The sequence below is a fragment of the Aspergillus karnatakaensis genome, assembly GCF_047715665.1.
Source record: "Aspergillus karnatakaensis strain CBS 102800 unplaced genomic scaffold BJY04scaffold_1, whole genome shotgun sequence".
Lineage (NCBI taxonomy): Eukaryota > Fungi > Ascomycota > Eurotiomycetes > Eurotiales > Aspergillaceae > Aspergillus > Aspergillus karnatakaensis.
In genome coordinates this window covers 484,088-508,285 of record NW_027395713.1, presented here as the reverse complement: position 1 = coordinate 508,285, position 24,198 = coordinate 484,088, and the positions used below count along the sequence as shown (strand labels likewise).

The following is a 24,198-nucleotide window of genomic DNA, read 5'->3' as shown; positions in this document are numbered from 1 at the left end:
TAGTAGTAGTAGTAGTAGTAGTAGTAGTAGTTAATAATTCTTTAGTAGTGTATTAATCTGTTGGAGGTGTCAATGGTGGCAGATTATAGACCTTTATGGACTTTGGTAGCCTCGGCTTTAGATAACGTACCGACGACCGCGGATAACCAAGGAGGCCAATGTTTAAGAGAATGAAGGCTGAACTGAACTCTCTAGAAAGTGTAAAGAACAGTACGACCCAATATGATCCCCTTGCCGCAGCTCCGTTATATCGCCACTACTTTGGATGAAGATGGCATTTTCGTGCTAAAGTATAACAGGCCTGAAGTTGGAAATGCCATCAGCAACCAGCTTAACCGGGTATGCAGGCCCTTGGGACAAGATTGTCTCCGACTAACACTGACTAGGAACTTCTGCAAGCGCTTGAGTGGGCCGTTGCAAGTTCCGCCGTCAAGGTCATCGTTCAGACGGGAGAGGGGAAATTCTTCACAACAGGTAAGTATCTCAGCTGATTGATTGCCAATCACACTGACAATAGAATCGCAAGGCATGGATATGTCCTCCCCTCAGCCAGAAACCTTATATGCAAACTCCAACCCCCAAATCCTCTAGTAAAAACCCATCACCTCTCAGCCCTCAACCCTCGTCTAACGAAAGTGCAGCAAATTGAACAAACTCTTCATCGACTGCCCCAAGATCACAATCGCTGCTGTCAACGGGCCAGCCGTCGGTTACGGCACCAGCAGTCTGGGGCTCTTCGACCTCGTCTACTCCGTCCCGGACGCATACTTCTTCACTCCTTTTATCAAATGGGGTCTCTGCGCAGAGGCGTGCTCAAGCTTTACGTTTGCGCAGACAATGGGTCGACAGCGAGCATCACATTTGATATTTACTGGGCAGCGGATGAGCGCGAAGGAGCTTGAAGTGGCCGGTCTTGTGAGCAAGGTCTTACCGAGGGAGACCTTCCTGCGTGATGTTCTGGAAATTGCGAGGTCTGTTGCGAGGTTACCGGGGGAGTCGGTGTGGGTAAACAAGAATCTGATAATGGGTGCTTGGAGGGAGGAGTTACATCGGGCGAATGAGAAGGAGTTTCGGAGTTTTGTGGAGTTGTTGAGGACGGAGGACGCCAGGGGGGCTGCGGAGGGTTTTGCTAGGGAGCAGGCGTTGAAGAGGAAGAAGGAGTCGAGCCTTTAAATTGACTTTTGAAAGAGAGCTAAGCTAGACATTCGCTTCGAGATTCTTTTCCTCTTCTTTGTAGTCGAAGGCTAAGTAGGGAGACAGCCAATGAATGAGCCATGCTTATTACCCCGGTATATCGGCTTCGGTTAACGCCACCAATGCGGGGGTTCGATTGGAGGTAGAAGGTAGGGTAGGGTTAAGAACAGGACGAGTTCTCCGTCTGGAATACTGCTCAAGTTTGACGACAAATATTCTGATTTAACCATTATGGCTCCTCAACCTACTGGTGACGACCAGGAACGTGCTGTTGGTTTTGCCTCTGATAAGGAGGTGGGTAGTAACCATGTCGAAGATCCGAAAGGGGAGATGACCTCTGCCCATAATCTTAACCCCAGTGAGCAGAAAAAAGTCATGTAATTTGGTTGTCGACTTCGCTACTTAGAGAATCAATGCTAACTACACCACAGCCGACGAATCGATCTGAGACTTCTTCCAATCCTCGGGGTCATGTACTCCATCTCCTTGGTTGATCGCACAAACCTAGGACTCGCTCTGGTGGCTGGCATGCAGGAGGATTTGGATCTTGCAGTGGGCGATCGATACACAATTATCGTCATGCTCTTCTTTGTTGCCTACATGTATGTTCCCTTGCCCTACGCTTTCATGATACTTACTCTTTATAGTCTTTTCGAGATCCCCAGCGTATGGCCATCCACTCTCACTGATCAAACAAACTGACGAGTTATAGAATCTGATTCTCCCCAAAGCTGGGGCTGCAAACTGGCTTTCCTTCTTGGGAGTTTCGTTCGGTGCCATCTTGATCGGTATGGGGTTCACCCACCATTGGGGCACTATGGCCGTCTGCAGAACACTCTTAGGAGTGTTTGAGGCAGGCTTTCTTCCTGGTATTGTAATCATACTCCAGCAAGCTTACGGGACTGACGGTCTTAGGATGCACTTATTTGATCACTTGCTGGTATACGCGATTCGAAGTCGGCAAGAGACTGTCCAGCTTCTGGATCATGTCTGTTCTTGCGAGCGGCTTCTCTGCCATCATTGCCTATGGGCTGACGCAGTTAAATGGTACGCGGGGAATTGAAGGCTGGCGATGTAAGTTGATCAAGTTCCTTGCCGATCTATGCAATGCCGTTATAACGCAATACATAGGGATTTTCATCATCGAAGGCGCCTTCACCGTCGGAGTCTGCGCAATCGGCTGGTTCATCATCATCGATTTCCCCACAAAGGCCGGCAGCTTCCTCAAACCGGACGCCCAATCCTTCGTGATCGCCCGTATAAACGAAGACCGCGGTGATGCCGAAGAAGACAAAGTCACGCTTTCCCGGATCCTCTTCCACCTGAAAGACTGGAAATTGTACTTTTGGTCTTTCAACCTCATGGCGTCCACATTGCCAGGCTACGCATACTCCTACTTCTTACCGATTATCCTCCGCGATGGAATGGGATTTAGCACCACAGAGTCTCAACTCCTTAGTTGCCCCCCGTATATTCTGGCCGCGGTTATGTGTCTTGTTTCGGGGTGGTTGGGGGATAAGTATAAGATCCGAGGGCCGCTTATTGCGGTGCATCAACTTCTCACTGCGGTGGGGATGCTGATTACCGTGTATGGGAGGGCGAATGCGGCGAGATACTTTGGGTCGTTTTTGGGTATTTCCCTGTCTCCACTGTTTTCCTCTTTATAGGACTGACTTTGTGCAAGGCATCGGGTTCCTTCAATTCTGCGTCCCTGGTGTCCTTACCTTCCAGGCGAACAATATCACCTCGCATTCGAAGCGGGCAGTTGCATCTGCGGTTTGCATGATGGGTGGGGGGCTTGGGGGGATTATTGCGGGTTGTGCTTTTATCTCGAGTGAGAGTCCTTCTTATCCGGTGAGTATATTCCAACTTCGAGAGTTTGAAAGCGGTTCTGACGGGGTAGACTGGTGTTTGGGTCACGTTTGCGCTGTCGATGACGAGTATCGCTATGATTGTCGGGATGGATCTCTATCTCTGGCGGTGCAATAAAGCTGTCAAGGCTGGGGAGATGGTAATTGGAGAGAGGGAGGGGTGGCTGTATACGCTTTGAACTACTTGATTAAATGTCAATCTCTATGACCTACCTATTATGTACCCCATACGGCTCGGTTAGACCATGCCTACTATATCATCCCAATGCAAGGATATTCCCCTCATTTACCAACCACTCACATACTACTTCTTCAGAATTTAATCCACTGCTTCGGGAGTACTACCCTCGGTAATACCTGTTTAACCGATCAAGACACTATAAAGGGAGCAGAAATGGGGAGTGTTCCTAGAAAGCTACAATCCTCTCACACATCAAACACTCACAATGTCCTCCATGAGTTCCTCCCACTGCTCCCCCAATTATCCCTCCCCGATCCTCTGCCATCTCCTAGCTGCACCAAACATCACCGGTGCTGAAATCCTCTTCCACTCCGGAGTCGAAGTCACCAACTACACCCTCCCGTCCGGAAACCCCACCAGCTTCTGCAACGTCACCGTATCCGTCACCCATCCTGGAGCAGACGACATCGTCTACAGCACAATCCTCCTTCCTAGTCCCCCATCCCGCTGGAATACCCGCTATCTAGCCACCGGCGGCGGCGGATTCGCCGCCGGCTCCGGCGACAGAGACCTCCTCGAGCCCGTCTCGCAAGGCTGGGTTGCCTCATCCACAGACGGCGGACTGACGCTAAACAACACCCTCGACCCACAGACTGGCGCATGGGCAATCAGGCCAAATGGATCCTACAACGAAGACTTAGTAATCAACCTCGTTTACCGGTCCATCCATGATACGGCAGAGTTATCGAAGGCACTCATCAACCAATTCTACGGGCAGGAGTTATCGCATTCGTACTATAGTGGCTGCTCTGCTGGCGGGAGACAAGGGTATGCCTCTGCGGCCAACTACCCTAGCGACTTTGACGGGATCCTTGCTACAGCGCCGGCACTGGGCGCGCCGGAGTTTGTAGTCGCAGCGTACTGGCCTGCGATTGTGATGCGGGAGACCGAGACCCCGCCGTACTGTGTCTTTGAGGCGTACAAGGCTGCGATCCTGGAGCACTGCGACCCGCTGGATGGTGTTGCGGATGGACTTATCTCAGACCCCGACCTACTGGCATCTTGTGCTTTCGACACATCCGTGTTAGTTGGAGAGGAAATTCCCTGTTCGCAGCTAGGAGCGCAGTCGTCGACTGTGATCACCTCTGCACATGCAGAGATCGTGCGCAGGATCCTCGAGGGCCCGGTCACCCCAGAAGGGAAGAAGCTCTGGCATGGCCTCGCACCTGGGGTATCCTTCTCCGGTGCCGCAAGCACAACTACCCTAGCGAATGGGACATCCGTCATCGTCCCATTCCGCCACTCAGAGCCGTGGATCAAATACCTCACCTACCGAGATCAGTCGTATGACCCAACCACAATAGATTACGAGACATTCTTGGAAACGTTCAACCTCTCAGTCTCGCGGATGAGCAGTCTCTACGGGAATAGCGTACTCAACCTGACAAATTTTGCACGGGGAGGCGGGAAACTACTTACCTGGTACGGCCTCGCAGACGACGCAATCCCGCCGCTCGGGATGGTTGATTTCCGACACCAGGTGGAGAGGGATCTTGGTGGGGAAGAGGCTGTGAATGAGTGGTATCGGTTGTTCTTTGCTCCTGGGGTTGCGCACTGTCGCGGTGGGTATGGGCCTAGTCCGGTGGATCCGTTGAAAGCCCTTGTGGACTGGGTGGAGGGTGGTGAGGCACCGGAGACGCTGTTTGCTAGGGGCGTGAATGACGGAGAGGATATCACTAGGGATCTGTGTGTGTTTCCAAAGAGATTGGTGTATGCGGGTGGGGATGTCAGGGAGGCGAGCAGTTTTGTTTGTGGGTGAGCGGGTTGAGGTAAACTTGGGTATATTCGATCGAGCTAATATGGTTGCTTTGGATGCCATCAGTGTAGCCCTAGCTTGACCTAGACTACAATGCGGATTATACAAGACTTACCATCTCTGGTCTTTTAACCTCCAGCCATCTATTTAATTATCGGGTCTATGTGGGCTAAGAGGGCTGAGTACTTTATATACAAATTGACTCATTTCACTTGACGTGCATGTGTATTGACAAACTCGTCTCGACGAGGTCGATATTGCTCTGATCACGATTTTGAAACACAATCCTGATATGTCTATATGCTTACTGCCAAAGGTTCTTGTAGTCACAAGTCCGCCTACAGCAAAGCATCACTTTAGATTCAGAATGCGAGCAGCATTTCCACCCAGTACCCCTTCCACAACCCCTGCATTCTCATCAAACGTTGCATGGATAGCTTTATAGTTCGTCGTCACGCTCGGCCAGTCACTCTCCTTGTCATCCAATGGAGGGAAGAATGGATGATCGGTTCCTGTACACATGTCAGCCTCCAATTCCTAACCAGCAGAACAAAACCATACCAAAAAGAAGCCGGTCACCTCCCGACGCCGCAATCGCCGCCTCCAGCCCGGGCTTCCCATAAACCACCGCATCAAGGTAAATGTTCGTCTTGAGCACATCCCACACGCTCCTCTGCGGACCCTGCACGTCTCCACCCCCAGAGATGAATTTCCGCTCGTGCAGGATGCAGCTCTCGATCCGGCCAGCGAGAAAGGGGAGCGTGCCGCCAGAGTGTGCGAGGAGAATCTTCAGCTTCGGAAACCGGTCGAATACCCCAGAGAGCAGCATCCGCGTAACGGCAATCGTTGTCTCGAGTGGGAATCCTAGGGCTAGCGGGAGGACATGCCCGTAGCGGGCTGTGACTTCAGGGCCACCGAATGCTTCGTCGGGGAGGCCGTAGTGCGGGTGCAAGAACATGAGGGTTTCTGTGTCCTGCAGGGCGGACCAGACGGAGTCGAGGGTTGCGTCGTCGAGACCCTTGCCTAGTCCTGATGTCCCCATTATCACGCCGCGGAGGTGTGGAAGGGTCTTGAGGCGTTTGATCTCATTCACGACGATGTCGGAGCTTGGTGCGCTTAATGGTAGCGCCCCGAAAGCGAATAGCGTTTCCTTTTGCTCTAACGAGAGAATCTTTCCCGGATCAGCGGTGTTGTTGACCTCCGCGCAGGTCTTTTCGAGATCATCGTTGATTCTCTCCGACCAGAGCTGTGCCTCGGACGGCTCGAGAAAGTCCAGCCAGGGATTGGCGAGGGAGATGACGCTGGTGTTGATGCCATGCTGCCGCATGAAGTCTAGCTTGACATTGATGTCCCAGTAGGAGGAGTCGACCGGGCGACCGCGCTGGTCAAGAGGGATTGAGGGATCGTCGTCTGAAGAGAGGATGATCAGGCGGGGGTCTTGGGCGTCGGATGGGTCGTGGACGTAGGGGACTGTTTTGCGCGCACGCAGCATCTGCATGTATGCTGGAGGGTAGACATGGGTGTGGATGTCAACGATGAGCGGCATGGTGGTAGTGTGGTAGCAAGTGAGTAAGAAGTGAAGAGATCAAGAGAGGATGAAGCTGTGATCCCTGGAGAGCTGCGGGGTTGATTAGGAGCTGTTTCATGCAGCCAGCATTCCATCCAATGCTCTCCGAGCGAACCTTATCAACATCCCCGAGATAACGTATCTCGCTATCTTCCCCGCACCTGCCACCCTTTTGTTCCTGGTGATGATAGTCCTCTCCAGCGGTTATCAATCGTACCATCCTACCATTCCTCCAGCTATCTCGCTCCTCTCCTTCTCCCCATCCTCATCACCTCCCCTGTCCTGTCCTCTCCTCTCCTCTCCTCCATCCCCTCCCCTCTTCCACTCTTCGCAGTCGCATTATTTTTATACTCCATACTTCATACTTCACTCTCCTATCCACCATGTCCAACGAAGGGAATCTCCCCCTCCAAGCCTGCCACCCGGTCACCGAAGAAATATCCAAAGACGGCCTCGTAATCCCAGTACATCCCACTCTTTCCCTCCACCTAGAGACCACAAAACTAACACCCCCAGATCATCGACTTCGCCCCCTTCCTGAACGGCACTCCCGCCGAAAAACACGCCGTGGCAGTCTCCATCGTCCACGCATTCAGAACCTCCGGTTTCCTATACCTAAAAGACCACGGAATTCCACCCTCCGTCACCTCCCGCGTTTTTAAATCTTCCGCATCCTTCTTTGCGCGCCCACAGGAGCAAAAGGATTCGCTTGGTTGGACCACCCCGCAGGCAAATCGGGGGTATGTACGTACAGGGCGCGAGAAGTTATCTACCGTTGAGGATGCGTCGTTTGATGCTGAGACCGCGCGGGTCAAAAACCCAGACATGAAAGAGAGCATGGAGATAGGAAGAGAGGGGGTGGAGGGGATGCCGAATCAATGGCCAGACGGGATAGACTCAGAGGGGAAGGAGTTCAAGGAGGTGATGCTGGATTTCTTCACGCAGTGCAAGGACCTGCATGTGAGGGTGATGCAGGCCATCGCGCTGGGTATGAGTCTGCCGTCGCATTTCTTCGATGAGTTTGTTGATGCCGGCGACAATAACCTGCGCCTTTTGCATTATCCGGCTGTGCATCGGGATGTCTTCAAGTCGAATCCTAACCAGGTGAGAGCGGCGGAGCATAGCGACTACGGGTCTATTACACTTCTGTTCCAGGATCGGAGGGGCGGGTTACAAGCGAGGAGTCCGGAGGGGACATTTGTGGATGTGACGCCGTTTACGGATACGGTTGTTGTGAATGCTGGGGATCTGCTGGCTAGGTGGTCAAATGATACGATCAAGAGTACGAAGCATCGTGTTATTGAGCCTCCGAAGATGTATGGCGAGGAGGAAGGGGAAGAGTCTGAGATGTATCCGGAGCGATACAGCATTGCTTACTTTTGCAACCCTAATATGGATAAGTTCATTGAGGCGATTCCGGGGACATATGGGGAGGGAGAGGATATTAACAAGGCGAAGTATCCGGGGATTACGGCAGGGGATTATCTCGTGCAGAGGCTGTCGGCTACTTACTGAGCACGTTTGTCTTAATCTTGCTCATGGGAGCCGTTCCTTGATTCCGTAGTGTCATTTCGAGTGTCTAGCGTTGGCATGTTTATTTAGCAAGAGATTTATACGATATATATCCTCAAAGGCCGCCCACTCCGGTACCTAAGTTAACGCCAGCGGTCGAGAAGCCTCTTAGCACCAAGTGAGCAAGCTCGGAGCAAGTGACTGAGCCTGGGGCCAGGGAGAGCTGACCCCGATAGAGATAATCAAGTTGCTAATCAGAACTAGGACGGCTGGTACTGGATATATCGTTAAAAGCATAGGTCGACATAGTTGCACACGCCCAAAGCGCTCAGCCACTTTGTTGGAATCACGAGTTGTCCGTCGAGCATGTACCTGTCTCTGTCAGAAGCAGTCTATTGTGCCGAGCCTGTTACTCGCCCAGAATATTCGATATGCTCCCCGATTTGGCTGGGAGCGAAAAATCCATGATAGGCTGGCTGGAACTTAGGCTGAATTGCTATATACCGAGAGCTAGCCGCGATTATACAAGCCGGAAAGTCGGCACAGGCTCTCTGGCTGGATCCATTCTGACGCTTTTCTCATGTCTTGTGCGGTTCTTCATGGAATGGACATTCCCAGATCAGTGGTTTGTTCTCCTGTTTATGAGTTGGGGGGTTATGATCTTAGGAAAGAGTACGTACTCTAATCGGTAGCTGTAAGGTAAATGATGAGACTCCGTAATTCCACTTGTAATAAATAGCAGGAATAGATTTTTGAGGCCTTCGATTGAGCTGATGGTGGTTGGGAAGCACGTGCTCTTCCATCTATACCATGCTTCGACAATCATACTCTAACATCACAACACTCATCACCATGGAGGACTCTTCTCGTCCCTGCCCCGCCCAGCTAGCTTTGGCTCTAGCCATCGCCAAGACAAAGCCTCCAAGTCTCGATATCAAAGAGTACATTCTGCAAATTCGCGAAAATATCAAAACCTCCAGAGGCGCCCAGATCTCAGACACCCCAGAGCTGTTCTTCGACAGCGTTGCTTTCTGGAAGAATGCGTACGAAAAGTCAGAAGCGGAGAATAGTAAATTGCTTGATCGTACCTTTGAGCTTGAACAGCGCAATGACGCTCTCCTGGCAAAACAACGCTCGAAAGAAGATCCTGGAAGTGAGGTGAAACGACAAATTGCGTCGAAACAGCCTGCGGCACGGCGAGCTCAGACTCTGCTGCCCCCGGGTAATTCTGCTGTTGCAGCTCTATGTGGTCTTGACGGGAATACTACTGGGTTATTGGATGGGCTCAGTGAGTGTTAGTACCTCGTCAACCCCTCTTAACTGACGCTTCACTTCTCTTCAAGCTACGGGTCCCTTCATGAGACAATACTTCACGCTCCAAAAGGTCCTCCAGAAACGGCCTCTCAATACAAATATTGTCCAAGCTGCTATTCCCCTCTGCAAGACAATCGAGGCCGATCTCGAGAGAGCACTTCCGCGGGAGATAACAAAGAACAAGTCAAGAAAGCCTGCCCTCACACAACCCAAGAAATCACACCTAACCCAAACTCTACATGGCGTCGAATCTGCCATGGCTCTCCTTCTTCAAGCTCTCAGAAAACTCTCCGCTTCTGCAGACACAAACAGAGAACTCCTCACCTACCACATCATCTCTCTCTACGAAACACTCCTGCAAACACTAACGCAATACTGTACAATGGTATCAATGCATCTACCCTCCACCGAGCCCGAAACCAATCGACGCCTACGCAGATCAAAACAGCCTCTCCCTACCCCCGAGACGGACACAAACTCACCCCTCGACCCCACCGCCACACATATCACCTCCCTCCTCTCCCTAATAATCTCCTCTCTCGACCTCACCCACCAAGCACACCACCCCCTCCTCGAAGCCCTCATCTCCATCCTCCTCACCCGAACCGGAAAATTCCTCTCCCTGTTTACATTCAAGGACCTCCAGCTCCGCCCTGATCTCCGGATCGACCCGTCAAAACTCTCCCACCCAGCTGGATTAGAGGGCATGAGTCTGGATGAGAAGACAATCCGGGCTGCAGAGGTAGAAGTGCGACACCTCATCCCGCTCTTGCGGAGCGCGTTAGCTATATTCGATATAACTGAGTCTACACTCTCTACGTCAGGCACGACTGAGATTGAAGGATTTCCCAGATCGAAGTTCCTGACTAGTGTCAAGGGAAGGCTTCAGAGTACCCTGATACAAGCAGTTTACGGCTCGGATCCAAACTTGGGACGGACATTGCGTCGACCTGTGCAACCGCAGGATATGGAGATTGAGATTGAGAGTTTGTTCGACGGACAAAGGGAGTCAGAGTTGCCGGTTTCGGAGTGGTATGTCAGGGAGGTTTGGGAGCTTGTGGGGTGGGATATCTTGATTCGAGGGGAGGAAGGTAAACTGGGCCTGGGCGAGGGAATGTGCCCCTGATAGTTGTGGATATTCGCCGTATTGCCTTGATATACTTTGTACGTGTAAAATATGCTGCTAGGTTGTCTCTTTTTTGATCTGAGATCTCTATTCGAGACGTTGACCTATCCATGTGGCAGATCATTGTGAAATGCTTGTACCTATATCTCATATATCCCATATATATCAAGATTTGACTGAGATTGCATGTCCCGAGGAGGTTACAGCGGTCCCCCTGTATTCGCCTCAGACCTCTGCCCGAGATTGAACAATCCCAACCCCAATGCTGGCCCAGTACTAGATTCAGCCTCGTCAGCAGTCTCTCCCAACACATGCAAATTTTCCAATATCCTCGAGGACGATGCGCCTGAGAGTATATCGATCCCTTCCATCCCCGCGTACGAATCGAACGGCGCTTCGTGTAAGATAAGCGCTGCATCGTCAACAGACAACCCATCTGGTATGCCTTGAACATCGCCGTATGTGAGTTGATCCCAGTTTCCGAACACAGAGTTTGTGTTTGAGACTTGAAGCTCGGGTGTACGGCGAACTGGTGTGTTTCTTGTCGAAGAGAGTAACTCATGCGCTGATCCCGGTAGGGTCAGGTGCCGAAAGAGTCTGGTATCAATAGAAGGACCTAGGGATTGAAGCGGGATCGGGAGGTCATTGCGCTCCGGAAAGCGGCCCATAGCGAGTGAGACATCAATTGTCTGGGTGATTCGTACGTATTCGCGCGGTGGACAATGTGCGAGATTGTGAACTACCAACGTGCCTTCTTGCTCAGTTGCCTTTGATTTCACGCCACATTGGGTAGACAGCATCTGCGCACCCAATGTTGGAGGAGATTGCCAACTTAGACTCCCGGCCATATTGCGGTCGGTGGTTGCTTGAAAGCGTAGTTGATGGATCACCTTTTGGATATAATCCAGAATATGATCTGTGCCCTCATATTGTGCTTGCAGGATCTTCATCGCTTTGGTGTATATTATCTGTGCTGTCGGACTCATAGTCTTGGAAACTTCCATAGAAGATATCTGCGTGCCGATGATGTACCACGCTAGGGGAAGTGTGATGTTCGCAGCTCTGCCCAGATAATCAGTAAAAGCAGCGTAGAGGTCGAAAGTGACCTACATGGTGATTGGGAGGTAGCCGAGGAGGTTTCTTTGACTTAGCTCGACTAAGCAGTCCGTCATCCCTTGTATTGGATTCTCTACCACGCGCTGCAGCTGATTATGATTGCTGTGGCCTTGCTTGGTTCCGGTACATGGGTGGTTAACCATGGCTAGATAGATAGCATGGTTCTGAAGTGCAAGCTGCGCGCTGCTGAAATGAAAATTAGATGGATAGAACACCGTATTGAGAGTGAGAGTCAGGCATGCTTACTAGTAGTAGATTAGGAGAAGATTTCTGTAGAGAACAATCGAATCATTTTCGACCCCTGTTTCACCCAGAAAGCTCAACTGCGGCTGTGTCTTTTCATGCCAGTGCGCCAAGTCGCTTAGACTCATTGAGAGCTGCTCTTCGTTAGCGGAGATTGCGGCAGAAGCTGGCCATAGTAGTGCGAGTCCCTTCGTGAGGGCAACGACTAAATCGCACTGCGAGCTCAAGAGCTGTATCAAAGATCGCTTGTTGTCGGCGCTATAAACTAGAGATCGGTGGATCTCGTCAGTGAAATCACTAATGGTTAGTCCAGGTTGGGTAAAATCGAAATCATGGCCAGTGATTTGAAAACGGCGTCGCAGTCCAAGTGAGAGTAACCGGTCCCGGCAGATACACGCCCACCAGATTCGTTTCAACAGGTTTGCCTTTTCATGTCTGGCTTCGTAGTATCGATGAGCTTGAATCATTCGAGCATGGTGAAGGGCTACAGTGAGCCAGTAGGAGTTTGTATTAGGGTTTCTGGAGGAGGCGTAGTAGGTGAGTAGAAGCGCTGTTTGGGCGGCAGAAAAGTCATCGTTGTACAGCTCAAGGTCATATAATGTCTGGAAGCTCTTAGCATCCGAAGGTACAGTGTGAAAGCGTGGAACCATGTTACCTTTGCCCGCTGATAGAAAGCGGCACGCGCTGCTCGGGTAGACTTAAAACATAAGCCTTTTATACATGACTGGCTAATGAACTGTATTTAGGATACTATTAGTATAGATTCCAGTTGAAGGTCAATATACTTACACTACATGCAGCGAATAGCATCGCCTGAAAGACCATGAGTGCGAGAGGGTCTCGCCTTGTATCAGTATAAGCATCCCAAAAATCGGCTTCGTTGATGATGGGCAAATTAGGATGAACATGGAGAAAATATTCCCGTACAAGCTCATTCAACAGCGGACGAACAGGAACTGAGAGGCATCCCCGCTGCTGGAGGAGATTGGTATCGCAGTCCGGGAGGTCGCAGTCCATTCTTGCGTCCAGGAACGGAAAGTTAGTCCACTCGGTGAACGGTGCCGCGGGGGTTGCTTGGATAGTATGTCTGTTATTGGGCGTTGCAGTTATTTCCACCATGTCGAGCTGACCTGAATGGCTCAGGTCATCGGATTGAGATGGAGACTGGAAATGTGTCAAGGCGGGTGGTGTCGAGGAAACACCAGGGCGCACATTGAAACTATACGATGGTCTAGAGAGAGGATAAGTCAAGAGAGCTGATAGTTTGGCGGAGATGGACAGTTTCCTACCTGCGCTGCTGTCTCTGCTGCACCTCACAAGGTGCTCGATCAAAGGTGCAATTAGTGCATGGCTGCCCTTTCAAGGCAACATCGCATCGCACTTTCCTCTTCCGACATTGAAGACACGCTTGGGGTGCTCGCCGGCGGCTTCCACGAGGGCCGGCGGGCTCTTTACCTCGCCTAGAATCTGACATGGTCGCGCAGGAGTTGATAAAAGGTCGAGCCACCAGCGGCGGCACGAGTATTTACAAAGGACCTCCGCATTTCTGCTTTTGCGGGGTGCTGACAGTCTAGCAAGCAACCAATCGCATTGCATGATTTCTATTCTTTCCGAGTCTCGGCAGCAGCAGCATGTTGCTGTGGTTAAATAGTTTTGTAGCTTTCCCTCCCTCCTCGCTCAAAGTTCCCCCGAAAACAAGTTCCGCTGCAGGCTCTCTCGTTTACTCAGTCTGTATACTCCGTACGCGTGTCAGCTAAATATTCGACTCGATCTTGAGCATCAGTCAGCTATAATTGATCCGTACTGCTGCGATTGACATATCTCTTGGCGTGGATTTGACCCACACACTCCACTCCACCCCATCTCCCTAGCGCATCCCGCACTGCACCAGCCACCAACACCACCTCCCTCTTCGTTTTCCCCTCCGAACCACTCCCAACCATGCCACCACCGCAAACTCTCCTATCCATCGGCTTCGCTCTCGCCGCAGTCTTCCTCTTCTGGTCTCTCTCCTCCACAACCACGTCGCCCTTTGCCCGCACATTCCCAACACTCCGCAACAAACGAATATGCCTCCTGATCGCACATCCCGACGACGAGGCGATGTTCTTCGCGCCGACGTTACTAGCACTCACAAAGCCTGAGCTAGGAAATCATGTAAAGATACTATGCCTCAGTACCGGTATGTCTCCATAGTTTACCTGCTTCATTCTTGAATTAGGCAATTCGAGGACGAAGGTTTAATGGCAATCGAAACAGGCGACGCAGACGGCCTCGGTCCCACCCGCCGCATTGAGCTCCAAAAATCCGCAAAACACCTCGGTCTCCGCTCCGAAAACGACGTGCTTGTCCTCGACGAAACCCGCTTCCGCGATGGCATGGACATCACCTGGGCGAAGGAAGACATTACCGACCTTTTATTCTCGACCTTCGCGCCCAACCCCAACACCACAGCCACCCGTAGCAAGCGAAGTAGCCAAGGAGACGCACCGACCGCAACAATTGACGCCCTCATAACCTTTGATACAGACGGCATCAGCTCCCATATCAACCATCGTTCGCTATACCACGGCGCAAAGCATTTCCTCTCGACCTTGATGAAGGATAAGCGCGGCTACTCATGTCCTGTCACATTATATACACTTACGAGCACGAACATCGCGCGGAAGTATATTGGTGTTCTTGATGCGCCAATCACCATGGTTAGCGGGCTGTTTGATTTGCTCTCGTCGAAAGGGAAAGGGAAAGGAGATCCAGTGAGGCTACTCTTCGTCAGCTCGATCAATGAGTGGATTGCGGCGCAGGGTGCCATGGTGAAGGCGCATAAAAGTCAGATGGTGTGGTTTCGCTGGGGTTGGATTTCGCTGGGGCGGTATATGGTTGTTAATGATCTGAGGAGGGAACGTGTATAACCAGCCATAACCTTTCTTGGATAGTTGGTGATGCCCTACATGCATAGTGAATAGAATTTTTGAAAATTCTGCGATAGAAGGGAGTATGTGTTCAGTGGGTATGCTGTCAAGAATAAATGACGGTATTGAATCACCGGTCCATTCGCTACTCGTACATATCCATTCTCATTTGACGCATCCTGAAAGTGCAGCCCTGGAGGGGTTGGGATAGAAGAAACCGAAACAAGACTACCCGCTAAAGATACAACATACCAGCACGCAACGAAACACGGGAGGGTATTGGATTGGATACAGACGCTCGCTCGAAAACGTTGATAACTCGAACACATAGAACAAAACGGCCGCTGCCTTGGAACCTACAGAACGATGACCACAATCATAGATCCTGCTTCATGATTAAGAACCAGATCTCCGGAGCCTCAAGACGTTGGCCTCCTCGCCATCTCGTTATCCTCTCTTTTGTCTCTTTTACATTCAGCTCCCCGGCTCATTGAAAGGATCAAAAGTTTGTCGCAAAATTCTATCCTTCTCCTCCTGATCCGTAATGTCCGTTCTCCTCCGCGGAAGCTTATCCCTCTCCGCTAGGGCAGAGTACTTGAGAAAGTTCTTCTCGAATTGTGCATCGTTTTCAATATTTCCTTCACCGATTTCAATGTCCGTAAAAGCATATCCCCACTCGACGGAAGGCTCTGTGTTCATTTCCTTCATATTTTTCGAGGCGATTTGCGCTGCCTTCTTTGCGAGCGAGGCCATGTCCTTATAGCTGAAGCTCTTGGTGAAGCGGGCCTCCTCTTCAAATTCAGCATGGCCGTGGGGGAGTTTGGGGTTCATGAGGACGTCGTCCCATCCGTTGGCAGAAGCGATGACCGGGTCGTAATTGGGGTCGTAGATGTCATTTTTTGGGTCTTTCTTCGGGTTCACGGCGGGGAGGTCGTATGGGTCATAAATCCTTTCTATGGTGGGTTTGTAGGGTTTGTCTTGTGGGTTCAATTCCTGGCCTGGCTCCTGGTTCTCAAGGGGGCTGTGTCCATCGTTGGAGTCAAGAGTTGGCTCATGCTCAGGCGTAGAGTTGAAGTCGGCGTCGTAGGAGACCCTTGGCACGTTCGCGGGCTCAAAAAGACGCTTGATAAGGGTATGACGGCGGTCATGGTGGTCGAGACGGTGATAGTATCTGTCCCAGACGATCGGGTCCTCAATTTGAAATGCGCTGGGATCGAGCTTGAAATCATCGTTATGGGACGGCCGCCGAACTGGTGCTCCTGGATGGGGCGTAATCTTTCGCTGTCCCCACTTGGTTCGGCCGATAAAGATGATTCTGTTACCGCGTATGTGAGTGTCCAGGGTTTGAGGAAGGAAGTCGCGCCATTCCTCGATGGCTCGCGGTAGCCAAACGAGTTCCCAATCATCCCGGTTGTCTAGCCAAACATGAACCGTGATAAGTTTTTGAGCGAGACCTTCTAAAAATATCTCTTCCTGCATAACTTTGTGTCGAAGAATATCGTAAGCGTGTATGGATTCTGCGAAGCCTCTGCTTGTCATGACTCGAGGATCTATACGTCCTCCGGGCACCACGCGGGGATATCGCAAATAGGTTTCTACGATCTTTCGCGCGGCAGTAGCCTTTTTTCTCGTTTGCTCCAGGATCTTGTAGATAACACGCATGTGGTGCAACCAAAGGGTGATGGACCATTCATGTATTGTGCTCTTGGCAATTTTGAAGTGCAGTGTTGACGAGAGCTGAGCATTGTGAGGCTCCCGGGTCATTGCATCAGCCAGATTTCTGAAGAATTTACGTGAGAGAGCGCCTCTGTTCCGCCGGTTGATCCGATGGGAGAGGGCAAATGACAACTCAAAAAGCTGGTCCCAAACCTCTTGTATAACCGGTATGTTGTATGTTTTGTGGAAATGTTCAATGAGCTTTATAGCAGCGGGTACGTCACAGTTCGTGCCGAAACCATGGGCTATGGCGACAAGAAGCCGGCTCGATGGATAGAGCGGCGATGAACGGGGGTAATCGGTAACAGGGTATTGGTGTCCTCCTGCTTTTAGTGTCTCGAGGTCAACATTCCAGATTTCCTTCAAGATCTCAGCCATCTCGAAGGTCTTTCCTACCCTAGCAGCTGCAAGTATACGGTTTATCATGGTCGCTTCATCACCCGCATAGCCATGGTCTTTCATGTCATTGTACAACGAGTTAACCGCTGCTCGCACGCTTCGCGGCCCGGTGCCATAACCTGTCCAGCCAACTCTGCCAAATCGCCGCTTGCGATAATCAAAGGGCGTTACAAGCAGACGAAATTTCTCTTTGTTCTTGTACGCCCCGTCCCAGACCTTGGCTTCCATATAGTAGTTGTAGCATTGAAGATCGGGGACGACATGGTCGTTCTGCATGGCACCCCAAACATAATCTGCAAACAGCGCATCACCAACAGATCGAGCGCAGGCTAAAAGGTGGGTGTACTCTGCAAGGCCCAGCGTACGGCCTGCCGACTGTCGTATCTGAACGATGGTACAGATGTTCTTGACAAAGTCGTTGAAGATCGACATCAATTGTTTGTACTGTTTAACCCACACTAAATGCCCATGCAGTGGGCGGTGAATATCCCAGTAGGGCTCAATGAAGTGCGCTGGCGAGAGAAGACGAAAGGCCTCGATAAAGGCACTCTGCGACAAATTACCAACGTTCCGTTCGTTCCCGCTAGAGAGCATAGCATGCATGATCAGATCCGGTTGAGCAGTCGCTATTGCAGCATCAAATTCTCGTTTCTGCCGAGTCGGGCTGCCTTCAGCCTCGGGGGCGAACTCTATGTCGACCAGATGTAAGGGTCGATAGGGGTTTTTTGTCGGCGGATGAGCAAAGTGAACAGCGTAGCTTTTAGAAGCACTTTCAGGCCTTGCATGGCTTACCGCCGTCGTCTTCTGACGGTCTGTAGGCCCACCAGTAGGTGGGGACGGTTTTGCAGTGGTCGAGTCCGAGTCAACCGGAGGTCGTCTTGTTGTAAAGCTTCGCGCGAGCCGGAGGGGGTAGCTGGCGACCGGCAAAGGCAGCTGGTGGCGGGCATGACGGTAACACGAAAGACAGCGAGGGTGAGAGATTAGACGGTTGTAGCTGTAGCTGTAGCTGTGGCACCGTCCTATCACCCACATTGAAAATGGCTACAGAAAGGAAAGAGGAGAATGAAGGAGAAGAAGAGCGGGGGGGGAGAGGAAGAAGGCATTGTTAGGGGAGCGAAAAGGTGACAGACATCCATGTTCATTAAAAGAGGGATTAATGATGATTGATTGATGGATTGTTGCAGCGCTTTGTCCTCGTGTCAGTTTGTCATTGCGATCAAGTCCGGGGAAACTGCTCACTGCTCAGTACTACTAAGTGAGGGGTCGCGCTAACAGCCTTGGCGGAGATCCTTTTCTTCCTCTCTTATCAGACGAACCCGTCCTCGCCTCACCCTCAACCACTCTATCTTCACTCTTTTAGCTCCAGATAAAATGGCCGACACCGAGGATGCCGGCTCCTCCTCCGTTTCCGAACCTCTAGATCTCGTCCGTCTCTCCCTCGATGAGGTCGTCTTCGTCAAGCTCCGCGGCGACCGCGAGCTCAAGGGCCGTCTTCACGTGCGTGATCGTGTCCGAGCTAGCTACAACACCAGCTAATTATGACTTTCGATTAGGCCTACGATAGCCACTGCAACCTAGTTTTAGGCGAGGTTGAAGAGACAATCTATGTGGTCGAGGAGGACGAAAACGAGCAGGAGACCATCCGGGTAACAACCCTCCCTGCGCGATATAATGAATGCGCTCTGACCTATTTTTTTTTCCTTAGACAATAAAGAAGCAAGAGGAGATGCTGTTTGTTCGAGGTCGGTCATCAGTGTTGTTCTTATGTCTCTTCTGCCACCTCTAACCATGCACAGGTGACTCCGTCGTTCTCATTTCGCCGCAAGCGTGATCAGCGAAAACCCTTACGTTACCAACGACTTACGGATACATTTGGTTTGGAAGAAGAGTGTTGGCTATAGGAACGCTACCTACTCAACGAGTCCCCGACTTCCGAGTCATAATAGTGGGACCGAATCCGGGCCCGACAGAGACACGGGGTCGGATGTTGTCTCCGGGCGACGATAACATCTTCTGCAATGCTCTCAGAAGCTCTAAAGGCTGTATCAATGACGATGGTTTTCTCGGATCTTGTTAAAGCGTAACAAATAGACTATCCAAATGCACAGCCCGCCTTAAGTTCCAAGTCAACGGAGGACAGACTCTAAATGACCTACTTTCAACATGCGGTGGAAATGCTCTTTTGTGTACATGGAACCGCGTCGCCCAGTCCTCCACGTCTCAGCAGCTCAACAGCTCAAATCTTTTCGCGTGTAACTCAGTAGTAGCAGCCCACTCACTGTCCGCTGGTTGCCAGCTCTTAGGTAGACTTTCGCGATGTGTGTGTTGAAAGTGTGAAGAGATGCCCCACGAACGCTTGCCGGTGCAATGAAGAATATCCAACAGGAGGCGCAGCCCCGACCTGACTCACTTCAAATATCAGAACAGCTAGCACTGATTTGTTGTCGTGGAATGGGGAACGAGGCTCTGCTTTAGTTATGACTCAATACGCAATGACTCCAGTGGCTGCTATCGATAAAGCTTCCCCGAGGGTCAACCCCACCCCTTAACTAACCTTCTATTTAACCTGTCCTGTCCTCTTCCTCTCCCTCATTTTTCTCTCTCCCACGTCACCATTCTCTGATTCATCCATCGACTCATGCTCTATCAAACCTAGCTCCTAACTTGGAGAATGATCGTACGAATACGTGTCTGAATCCGCCCCAGGCGATAACTTCTTCCTTTCCGAACACCGAATCGAACCACCATCATTATCATGAGAACAGACGCCCTGAAACCTACCCTTGAGGACCGGCGTAGAGGAGAGGTTGTAAGTTGGCTTCTCCTGTGCCTAGTTTTTCTTATTTATTCACGCTGCGATCGTTTATTACTGGCTTTTGCTTCGACTCCGCTACCCCTCCATCGACTCCCTGCTTGTCCACTAATACGTCCCTTTACTCCAGGCGCTTAGCGAATTCGCGGAATGGGCGGATAAGCAACAGTCGCAACGGGTCGCTCTACCTGATCCCTCTGATAATGGCGCTGGTGACAAGTCCTCCGTTCAGAACAAGCATCCTACCCATGACAAAGCTCCCACTCACGAAGACCACGCGGAACTCGATATCCTCGACCAACTAGGACTTTCCGACGAACCAAAGACGATCAAACTGAAGGATCTACTGCTCAGCGCAGAAGATGTAGAGCAGAATATCAAGGCTCTGGCTGAGATCTTGCAGAGCCGTATTGATGAGGGTCATGGAGAGACCATCTTCGACCTCGGACTGGAGGACGGTGGAGAGTCCATGACCCTGACTCTCGACCAGTGGAATTCGGGGCTACAGCGACTACGCGATTCTGCAACCACTCTTAGTGCCTTCTGTCGCATCCTTCTGACGTACAATGTTGGCGGCCCTGAAGAGTCGCGCGTTCCCAATGAGCGGATAAAGGGCGCTTGGGGCAAGGTACTTGTTCGCCAACCTGCGGAAACGGTTGAAGAAATGGCAGAGATTCGAATGGCCGTGGTAGGGAATGTTGATGCGGGTAAGAGTACCATGCTCGGCGTGCTGGTAAAGGGGGGCCTCGACGATGGCCGTGGCAAAGCCCGAGTGAATCTCTTCCGCCACAAGCATGAAATTGAGAGCGGGAGAACTAGCTCGGTCGGCATGGAGATTATGGGTTTTGACGGCCAGGGAGAAATTGTGAGCAGCTCCCAGGGCCGCAAACTCTCTTGGGAAGAGATTGGAAAACGCTCTGCGAAGGTGATTTCTTTCTCTGATCTGGCGGGCCACGAGCGTTATCTACGGACGACGGTTTTCGGCATGCTGAGCAGCAATCCCAACTACTGTCTTCTGATGGTGGCCGCGAACAACGGTCTTATTGGGATGAGTAAAGAGCATCTCGGAATCGCTCTAGCGCTTAATGTTCCGGTCATGGTTATCATCACCAAGATAGATATCTGCCCTCCGCAGATTCTGCAAGAGACCATCTCCCAACTGACCAAGATTCTCAAATCGCCTGGAGCGAGGAAGATTCCTATCTTCGTCAAAGACATGGAAGAAACCATCAATACGGCCACACAGTTCGTTTCTCAGCGGATATGTCCGATCTTCCAGGTGTCCAACGTCACTGGTGAGAACCTGGAGCTGGTTCGTACGTTCTTGAATATCCTACCGTACCGCGGCCAGTACAACCCTGACGCGCCTTTCGAGTTCTTGGTCAACGACACCTTCTCAGTTCCGCATGTTGGCACCGTCGTGTCTGGAGTGGCCAAATCTGGCGTAATCCACGCAGGCGATACTGTCCTTGTCGGTCCTGACTCGCTGGGTCAATTTACTACCACTACGATCAAGACCATTGAACGAAAACGGATCCAGGTTAACGCTTGTTTCGCCGGGCAGTCCGGCTCGTTCGCTCTGAAACGTGTGCGACGAAAGGAAGTCCGAAAGGGCATGGTCGTGTTGAAGAAATTGGACCAGCAACCGAAGGTTTTCCGAGAGTTTATCGCAGAGGGTATGCTTGGATGAGTCGTTTACGCGACACCTACATGACAGAACAAGCACGGTATGGCTAACACGAGTATAGTTCTCATCCTTTCGCATGCAACGACCATAAAGCCTCGGTACCAGGCAATGCTCCATGTCGGCGCCGTCAGCCAAACATGTTCGGTCATCGACATTGACCGTCCGTACATCCGCACTGGCGATCGAGCCGTTGTTGCATTTCGCTTCATGCAGCGCCCCGAGTTCCTCGCTTCTGGCGACCGAGTACTCTTCCGAGAGGGCAAAACCAAAGGCCTCGGGATCGTGAAGAGTGTCGGCTACGACCCGAACAATCCACTAAGTCCCGAGGCGAGAAAGGAGTTTGAGCGGAAAGAAAAGCACTGATTCTAGTTGGCATTCTCTAGACCTTTTGACCTTTGTGGTCCTATCCCCTCACTCTCGTTTCTAGCCTGCAGAGATAGATTTACATCTGAGTAGATCTCTTGATTCCGATTTCTCTCGTTCTGGCGGGTTGGTTTCGCGCCTACACTTACTTACATGTTCTTTTTTGGGGCTTGACTCGCCGATGACCCTGCCCGTTCTTGCTTTCTAGCTATGTTTTCATGCTCATGATAGGTACAGACTTTAAGTATTCTATTCTTACTCTTGGTCCAATATCAAGCCACAAGACGTTCAGTCCGTAGAATGCGAACAGGCGGCAGAATTGTAAAACAGAGAGAAGCCACACTCTCGAGGAAGCTACGATGGTCGATATCCTGGCCATGATCGCTCCTTCCCTTCGTAGACCGTGGGCAGGGTCCAACGCCTTCCTATTTCATCAACCCCACGGACAAGGCAGGCGCGATGGATCGGACAGACAGCCTGTGGCTGGATCGTTCCTCCCTATTGAAGGGTCCTTGATCTTGTGCCTTTTGTTTGCAACTTGCAGGGCCTGCAAGACTTATAAGTATCGATGAGCAGTTTGCTGTCTATACGAGTTGAGTCCATGAGTCACAAGGCCAGGGCAGACAGCCATAGATGCAGTCACAAGTTTCCAGCAGACAATTATAGATATCCGGCAATTGAGGCACCATTATTTCATCCAAGTGCAAATAAATCATCATTCATGAGCATAGTAATACAGTCCGAAGCGAAAAGCTAAGCTAAGCAAGCTAAAGAGAAAACGCGCTGCGTAGAAACCGAAACTTGTTGGTTGTGTGGGCGAGTGGGTAATCATCTCGGTCCAGACTGCGTCATTACATTAATCGCGTGAAAAGATACAAGATATTGGAAAATGCAGGCTTGTGGCGCCGCTTAGTGGTGGTGGATGATGTTGTTGATCTTCTCCTTGATGCTCTTGTGGTGGTGCTCGTCCTTCTTGCCGGAGTCGTGCTTCTCGTGCTTGTCCTTGTGGGAGTCATCTAGCATTGACGGTTAGTAACCATATACAATTTATGAAGAGTGGAAAGAAACATACCAGACTTGGTGGTCTTCGGCTGTCCGCTGGAGACACCCTCCTCGTCCTTCTTCATCTCACGCTCAGCTTCCTTGGCCTGCTCGTCGTAGGACTTGCGTGGTTCGGCCACGCTAGGGCCACGGAGAGCCTCCTTGGAAGGAGGGACCTTGCGCTCGTTGGTGGCGGGGATCTGGGGCTCAGCGTTGCTGTCCTTGTGCTCGTCCTTGTTGGCAGTAGAGGTGGACTTGGTGAACTCGGTATCCTTGTCCTTGCTTAGGTTGGGAGCCTTGTCCTGGGTTGCGGTACCGGCGGTGCTGCCGATCTGAGGCTGGCTAGCAGCCTCAGTACTGGTTGGGTTGGCGGTGGAAGGGGAGTGAGAGAAGGAGATGGGCTTCGCGGGAGCGGCAGCAGCGGCGGCAGCACCGGTGCTGGTATCTGCCTGAGACTGGCGGGCTTCGTTGTTCTCGGACTTCAGACCTGCACCGGCGGTAGGAGTAGCAGTCTTTGCAGCGGAGGCAGGGGTGGGAGTTCCGGTGGCGGTGGGCTTCGAGGTAAGAGACTCGTCCCTAAGAGTGCTGCGGTGGAGACCAATAGGCTCGTCCTTGAGGGTACTCAGGGCAGGGCCGGAGTTAGATGCACCAGAACCAGCGCCAGCGCCGGTGGAAGTCTGGTCGAATCGCTGAACAGGGGCAGGGTGGTTGATGGAGGGGTTGGTAGGGCCGATGCCGGATGTGACGAGGTTGGCCTTTTGGTTCTCGGTCTGGGTGCTGCTGGTGTTGGGGGTGATGGAGGAGAGGGGTTCAGTGACAACGGCGGTGTTGTCCTTGGAGATCGGGGCCATGGGCTGGTCTGGATGTGTCATGTTAGGATACGCTGAATTGACTTGGTTTGAGATGTGAAAGAGGTTTTGTGCTCACCATCACGGTTGCCCGCATCATAGGGGTCGGTGGCAGTGCCCTTTCCTTGAATACCAGACATGGGCTCGTCGCTGTACTGTCCGGGAACCCTCTGCTCGGTCTGGTTGGTCTGCTGCTGGCCGCCGCGAAGGTATTCAACCTCGTTCCAGACGGCGTTGCCGGCGTTCTGAACAGCTTGCTGGATGGATTCCATGGTGATTGTTTGAATATGTGGTAAGGTCAATGCCAAGTGATAATGTGAGAAGTGTGGGGAATGGAGATCAAGTTGGTTTTATATCGAGTGAAGCTCGTGGTTTGTATAAGTTGCCACTTCTGAGCCAAGGGCTTGGTATGCGGGTGTTATATAGAGCTTTCAGGGTGGAATTGACAGGCGATACGTCAGTGAGGGCCAAAAGAGCAGG

The 24,198-nt window shown here is 51.5% G+C and overlaps 13 protein-coding genes across 13 annotated transcripts; 9 read left to right on the top strand and 4 right to left on the bottom strand.

The window, feature by feature from the left end:
- Positions 1-222: 222 nt before the first annotated feature.
- BJY04DRAFT_212453 (enoyl-CoA hydratase/isomerase family protein) lies at positions 223-1,173 on the top strand (the record flags this gene model as incomplete). Its single annotated transcript, XM_073714590.1, has 4 exons — positions 223-339; positions 387-474; positions 527-590; positions 642-1,173. 4 exons carry the CDS (start codon positions 223-225, stop codon positions 1,171-1,173), a joined length of 801 nt encoding a protein of 266 aa, XP_073577231.1.
- Positions 1,174-1,425: 252 nt separating this feature from the next.
- Positions 1,426-3,244, top strand: BJY04DRAFT_212452 (major facilitator superfamily domain-containing protein; the record flags this gene model as incomplete). Its single annotated transcript, XM_073714589.1, has 8 exons — positions 1,426-1,571; positions 1,626-1,796; positions 1,842-1,860; positions 1,907-2,063; positions 2,110-2,268; positions 2,326-2,826; positions 2,879-3,048; positions 3,098-3,244. 8 exons carry the CDS (start codon positions 1,426-1,428, stop codon positions 3,242-3,244), a joined length of 1,470 nt encoding a protein of 489 aa, XP_073577230.1.
- A 267-nt stretch (positions 3,245-3,511) lies between these two features.
- On the top strand, positions 3,512-5,065 carry BJY04DRAFT_212451 (Tannase/feruloyl esterase; the record flags this gene model as incomplete). The annotated part of the gene is made up of 1 exon (XM_073714588.1): positions 3,512-5,065. The coding sequence occupies one exon, from the start codon at positions 3,512-3,514 to the stop codon at positions 5,063-5,065; it is 1,554 nt and encodes a 517-aa protein (XP_073577229.1).
- A 174-nt stretch (positions 5,066-5,239) lies between these two features.
- BJY04DRAFT_2126 (amidohydrolase family protein) lies at positions 5,240-6,644 on the bottom strand. Its single transcript, XM_073714622.1, has 2 exons — positions 5,624-6,644; positions 5,240-5,574 (listed from the first exon to the last, which is right to left on the bottom strand). Exons 1-2 carry the CDS (start codon positions 6,606-6,608, stop codon positions 5,414-5,416), a joined length of 1,146 nt encoding a protein of 381 aa, XP_073577228.1. The 5' UTR covers positions 6,609-6,644; the 3' UTR covers positions 5,240-5,413.
- Positions 6,645-6,809: 165 nt separating this feature from the next.
- BJY04DRAFT_2123 (isopenicillin N synthase family dioxygenase) lies at positions 6,810-8,316 on the top strand. Its single transcript, XM_073714547.1, has 2 exons — positions 6,810-7,093; positions 7,146-8,316. The coding sequence occupies exons 1-2, from the start codon at positions 7,013-7,015 to the stop codon at positions 8,142-8,144; spliced, it is 1,080 nt and encodes a 359-aa protein (XP_073577227.1). The 5' UTR covers positions 6,810-7,012; the 3' UTR covers positions 8,145-8,316.
- A 677-nt stretch (positions 8,317-8,993) lies between these two features.
- BJY04DRAFT_212448 (uncharacterized protein) lies at positions 8,994-10,581 on the top strand (the record flags this gene model as incomplete). Its single annotated transcript, XM_073714586.1, has 2 exons — positions 8,994-9,429; positions 9,485-10,581. 2 exons carry the CDS (start codon positions 8,994-8,996, stop codon positions 10,579-10,581), a joined length of 1,533 nt encoding a protein of 510 aa, XP_073577226.1.
- A 200-nt stretch (positions 10,582-10,781) lies between these two features.
- On the bottom strand, positions 10,782-13,059 carry BJY04DRAFT_212447 (fungal specific transcription factor domain-containing protein; the record flags this gene model as incomplete). The annotated part of the gene is made up of 5 exons (XM_073714585.1): positions 10,782-11,643; positions 11,692-11,883; positions 11,944-12,542; positions 12,596-12,676; positions 12,730-13,059. 5 exons carry the CDS (start codon positions 13,057-13,059, stop codon positions 10,782-10,784), a joined length of 2,064 nt encoding a protein of 687 aa, XP_073577225.1.
- A 20-nt stretch (positions 13,060-13,079) lies between these two features.
- Positions 13,080-13,412, top strand: BJY04DRAFT_175844 (uncharacterized protein; the record flags this gene model as incomplete). The annotated part of the gene is made up of 2 exons (XM_073709398.1): positions 13,080-13,171; positions 13,230-13,412. The coding sequence occupies exons 1-2, from the start codon at positions 13,111-13,113 to the stop codon at positions 13,409-13,411; spliced, it is 243 nt and encodes an 80-aa protein (XP_073577224.1). The 5' UTR covers positions 13,080-13,110.
- Positions 13,413-13,830: 418 nt separating this feature from the next.
- On the top strand, positions 13,831-14,987 carry BJY04DRAFT_175842 (PIG-L family deacetylase). Its single transcript, XM_073709397.1, has 2 exons — positions 13,831-14,122; positions 14,200-14,987. Exons 1-2 carry the CDS (start codon positions 13,882-13,884, stop codon positions 14,850-14,852), a joined length of 894 nt encoding a protein of 297 aa, XP_073577223.1. The 5' UTR covers positions 13,831-13,881; the 3' UTR covers positions 14,853-14,987.
- A 339-nt stretch (positions 14,988-15,326) lies between these two features.
- BJY04DRAFT_212445 (uncharacterized protein) lies at positions 15,327-17,999 on the bottom strand (the record flags this gene model as incomplete). Its single annotated transcript, XM_073714584.1, has 1 exon — positions 15,327-17,999. One exon carries the CDS (start codon positions 17,997-17,999, stop codon positions 15,327-15,329), a length of 2,673 nt encoding a protein of 890 aa, XP_073577222.1.
- Positions 18,000-18,282: 283 nt separating this feature from the next.
- On the top strand, positions 18,283-19,510 carry BJY04DRAFT_175838 (U4/U6-U5 snRNP complex subunit LSM3). Its single transcript, XM_073709396.1, has 4 exons — positions 18,283-18,464; positions 18,521-18,613; positions 18,673-18,709; positions 18,764-19,510. The coding sequence occupies exons 1-4, from the start codon at positions 18,339-18,341 to the stop codon at positions 18,796-18,798; spliced, it is 291 nt and encodes a 96-aa protein (XP_073577221.1). The 5' UTR covers positions 18,283-18,338; the 3' UTR covers positions 18,799-19,510.
- Positions 19,170-22,009, top strand: BJY04DRAFT_2042 (putative GTP binding protein (GTPBP1)). Its single transcript, XM_073713454.1, has 3 exons — positions 19,170-19,776; positions 19,910-21,455; positions 21,528-22,009. The coding sequence occupies exons 1-3, from the start codon at positions 19,723-19,725 to the stop codon at positions 21,827-21,829; spliced, it is 1,902 nt and encodes a 633-aa protein (XP_073577220.1). The 5' UTR covers positions 19,170-19,722; the 3' UTR covers positions 21,830-22,009.
- Positions 22,010-22,114: 105 nt separating this feature from the next.
- Positions 22,115-24,185, bottom strand: BJY04DRAFT_175834 (uncharacterized protein). The gene is made up of 3 exons (XM_073709395.1): positions 23,798-24,185; positions 22,902-23,729; positions 22,115-22,845 (listed from the first exon to the last, which is right to left on the bottom strand). Exons 1-3 carry the CDS (start codon positions 23,988-23,990, stop codon positions 22,739-22,741), a joined length of 1,128 nt encoding a protein of 375 aa, XP_073577219.1. The 5' UTR covers positions 23,991-24,185; the 3' UTR covers positions 22,115-22,738.
- Positions 24,186-24,198: the final 13 nt, after the last annotated feature.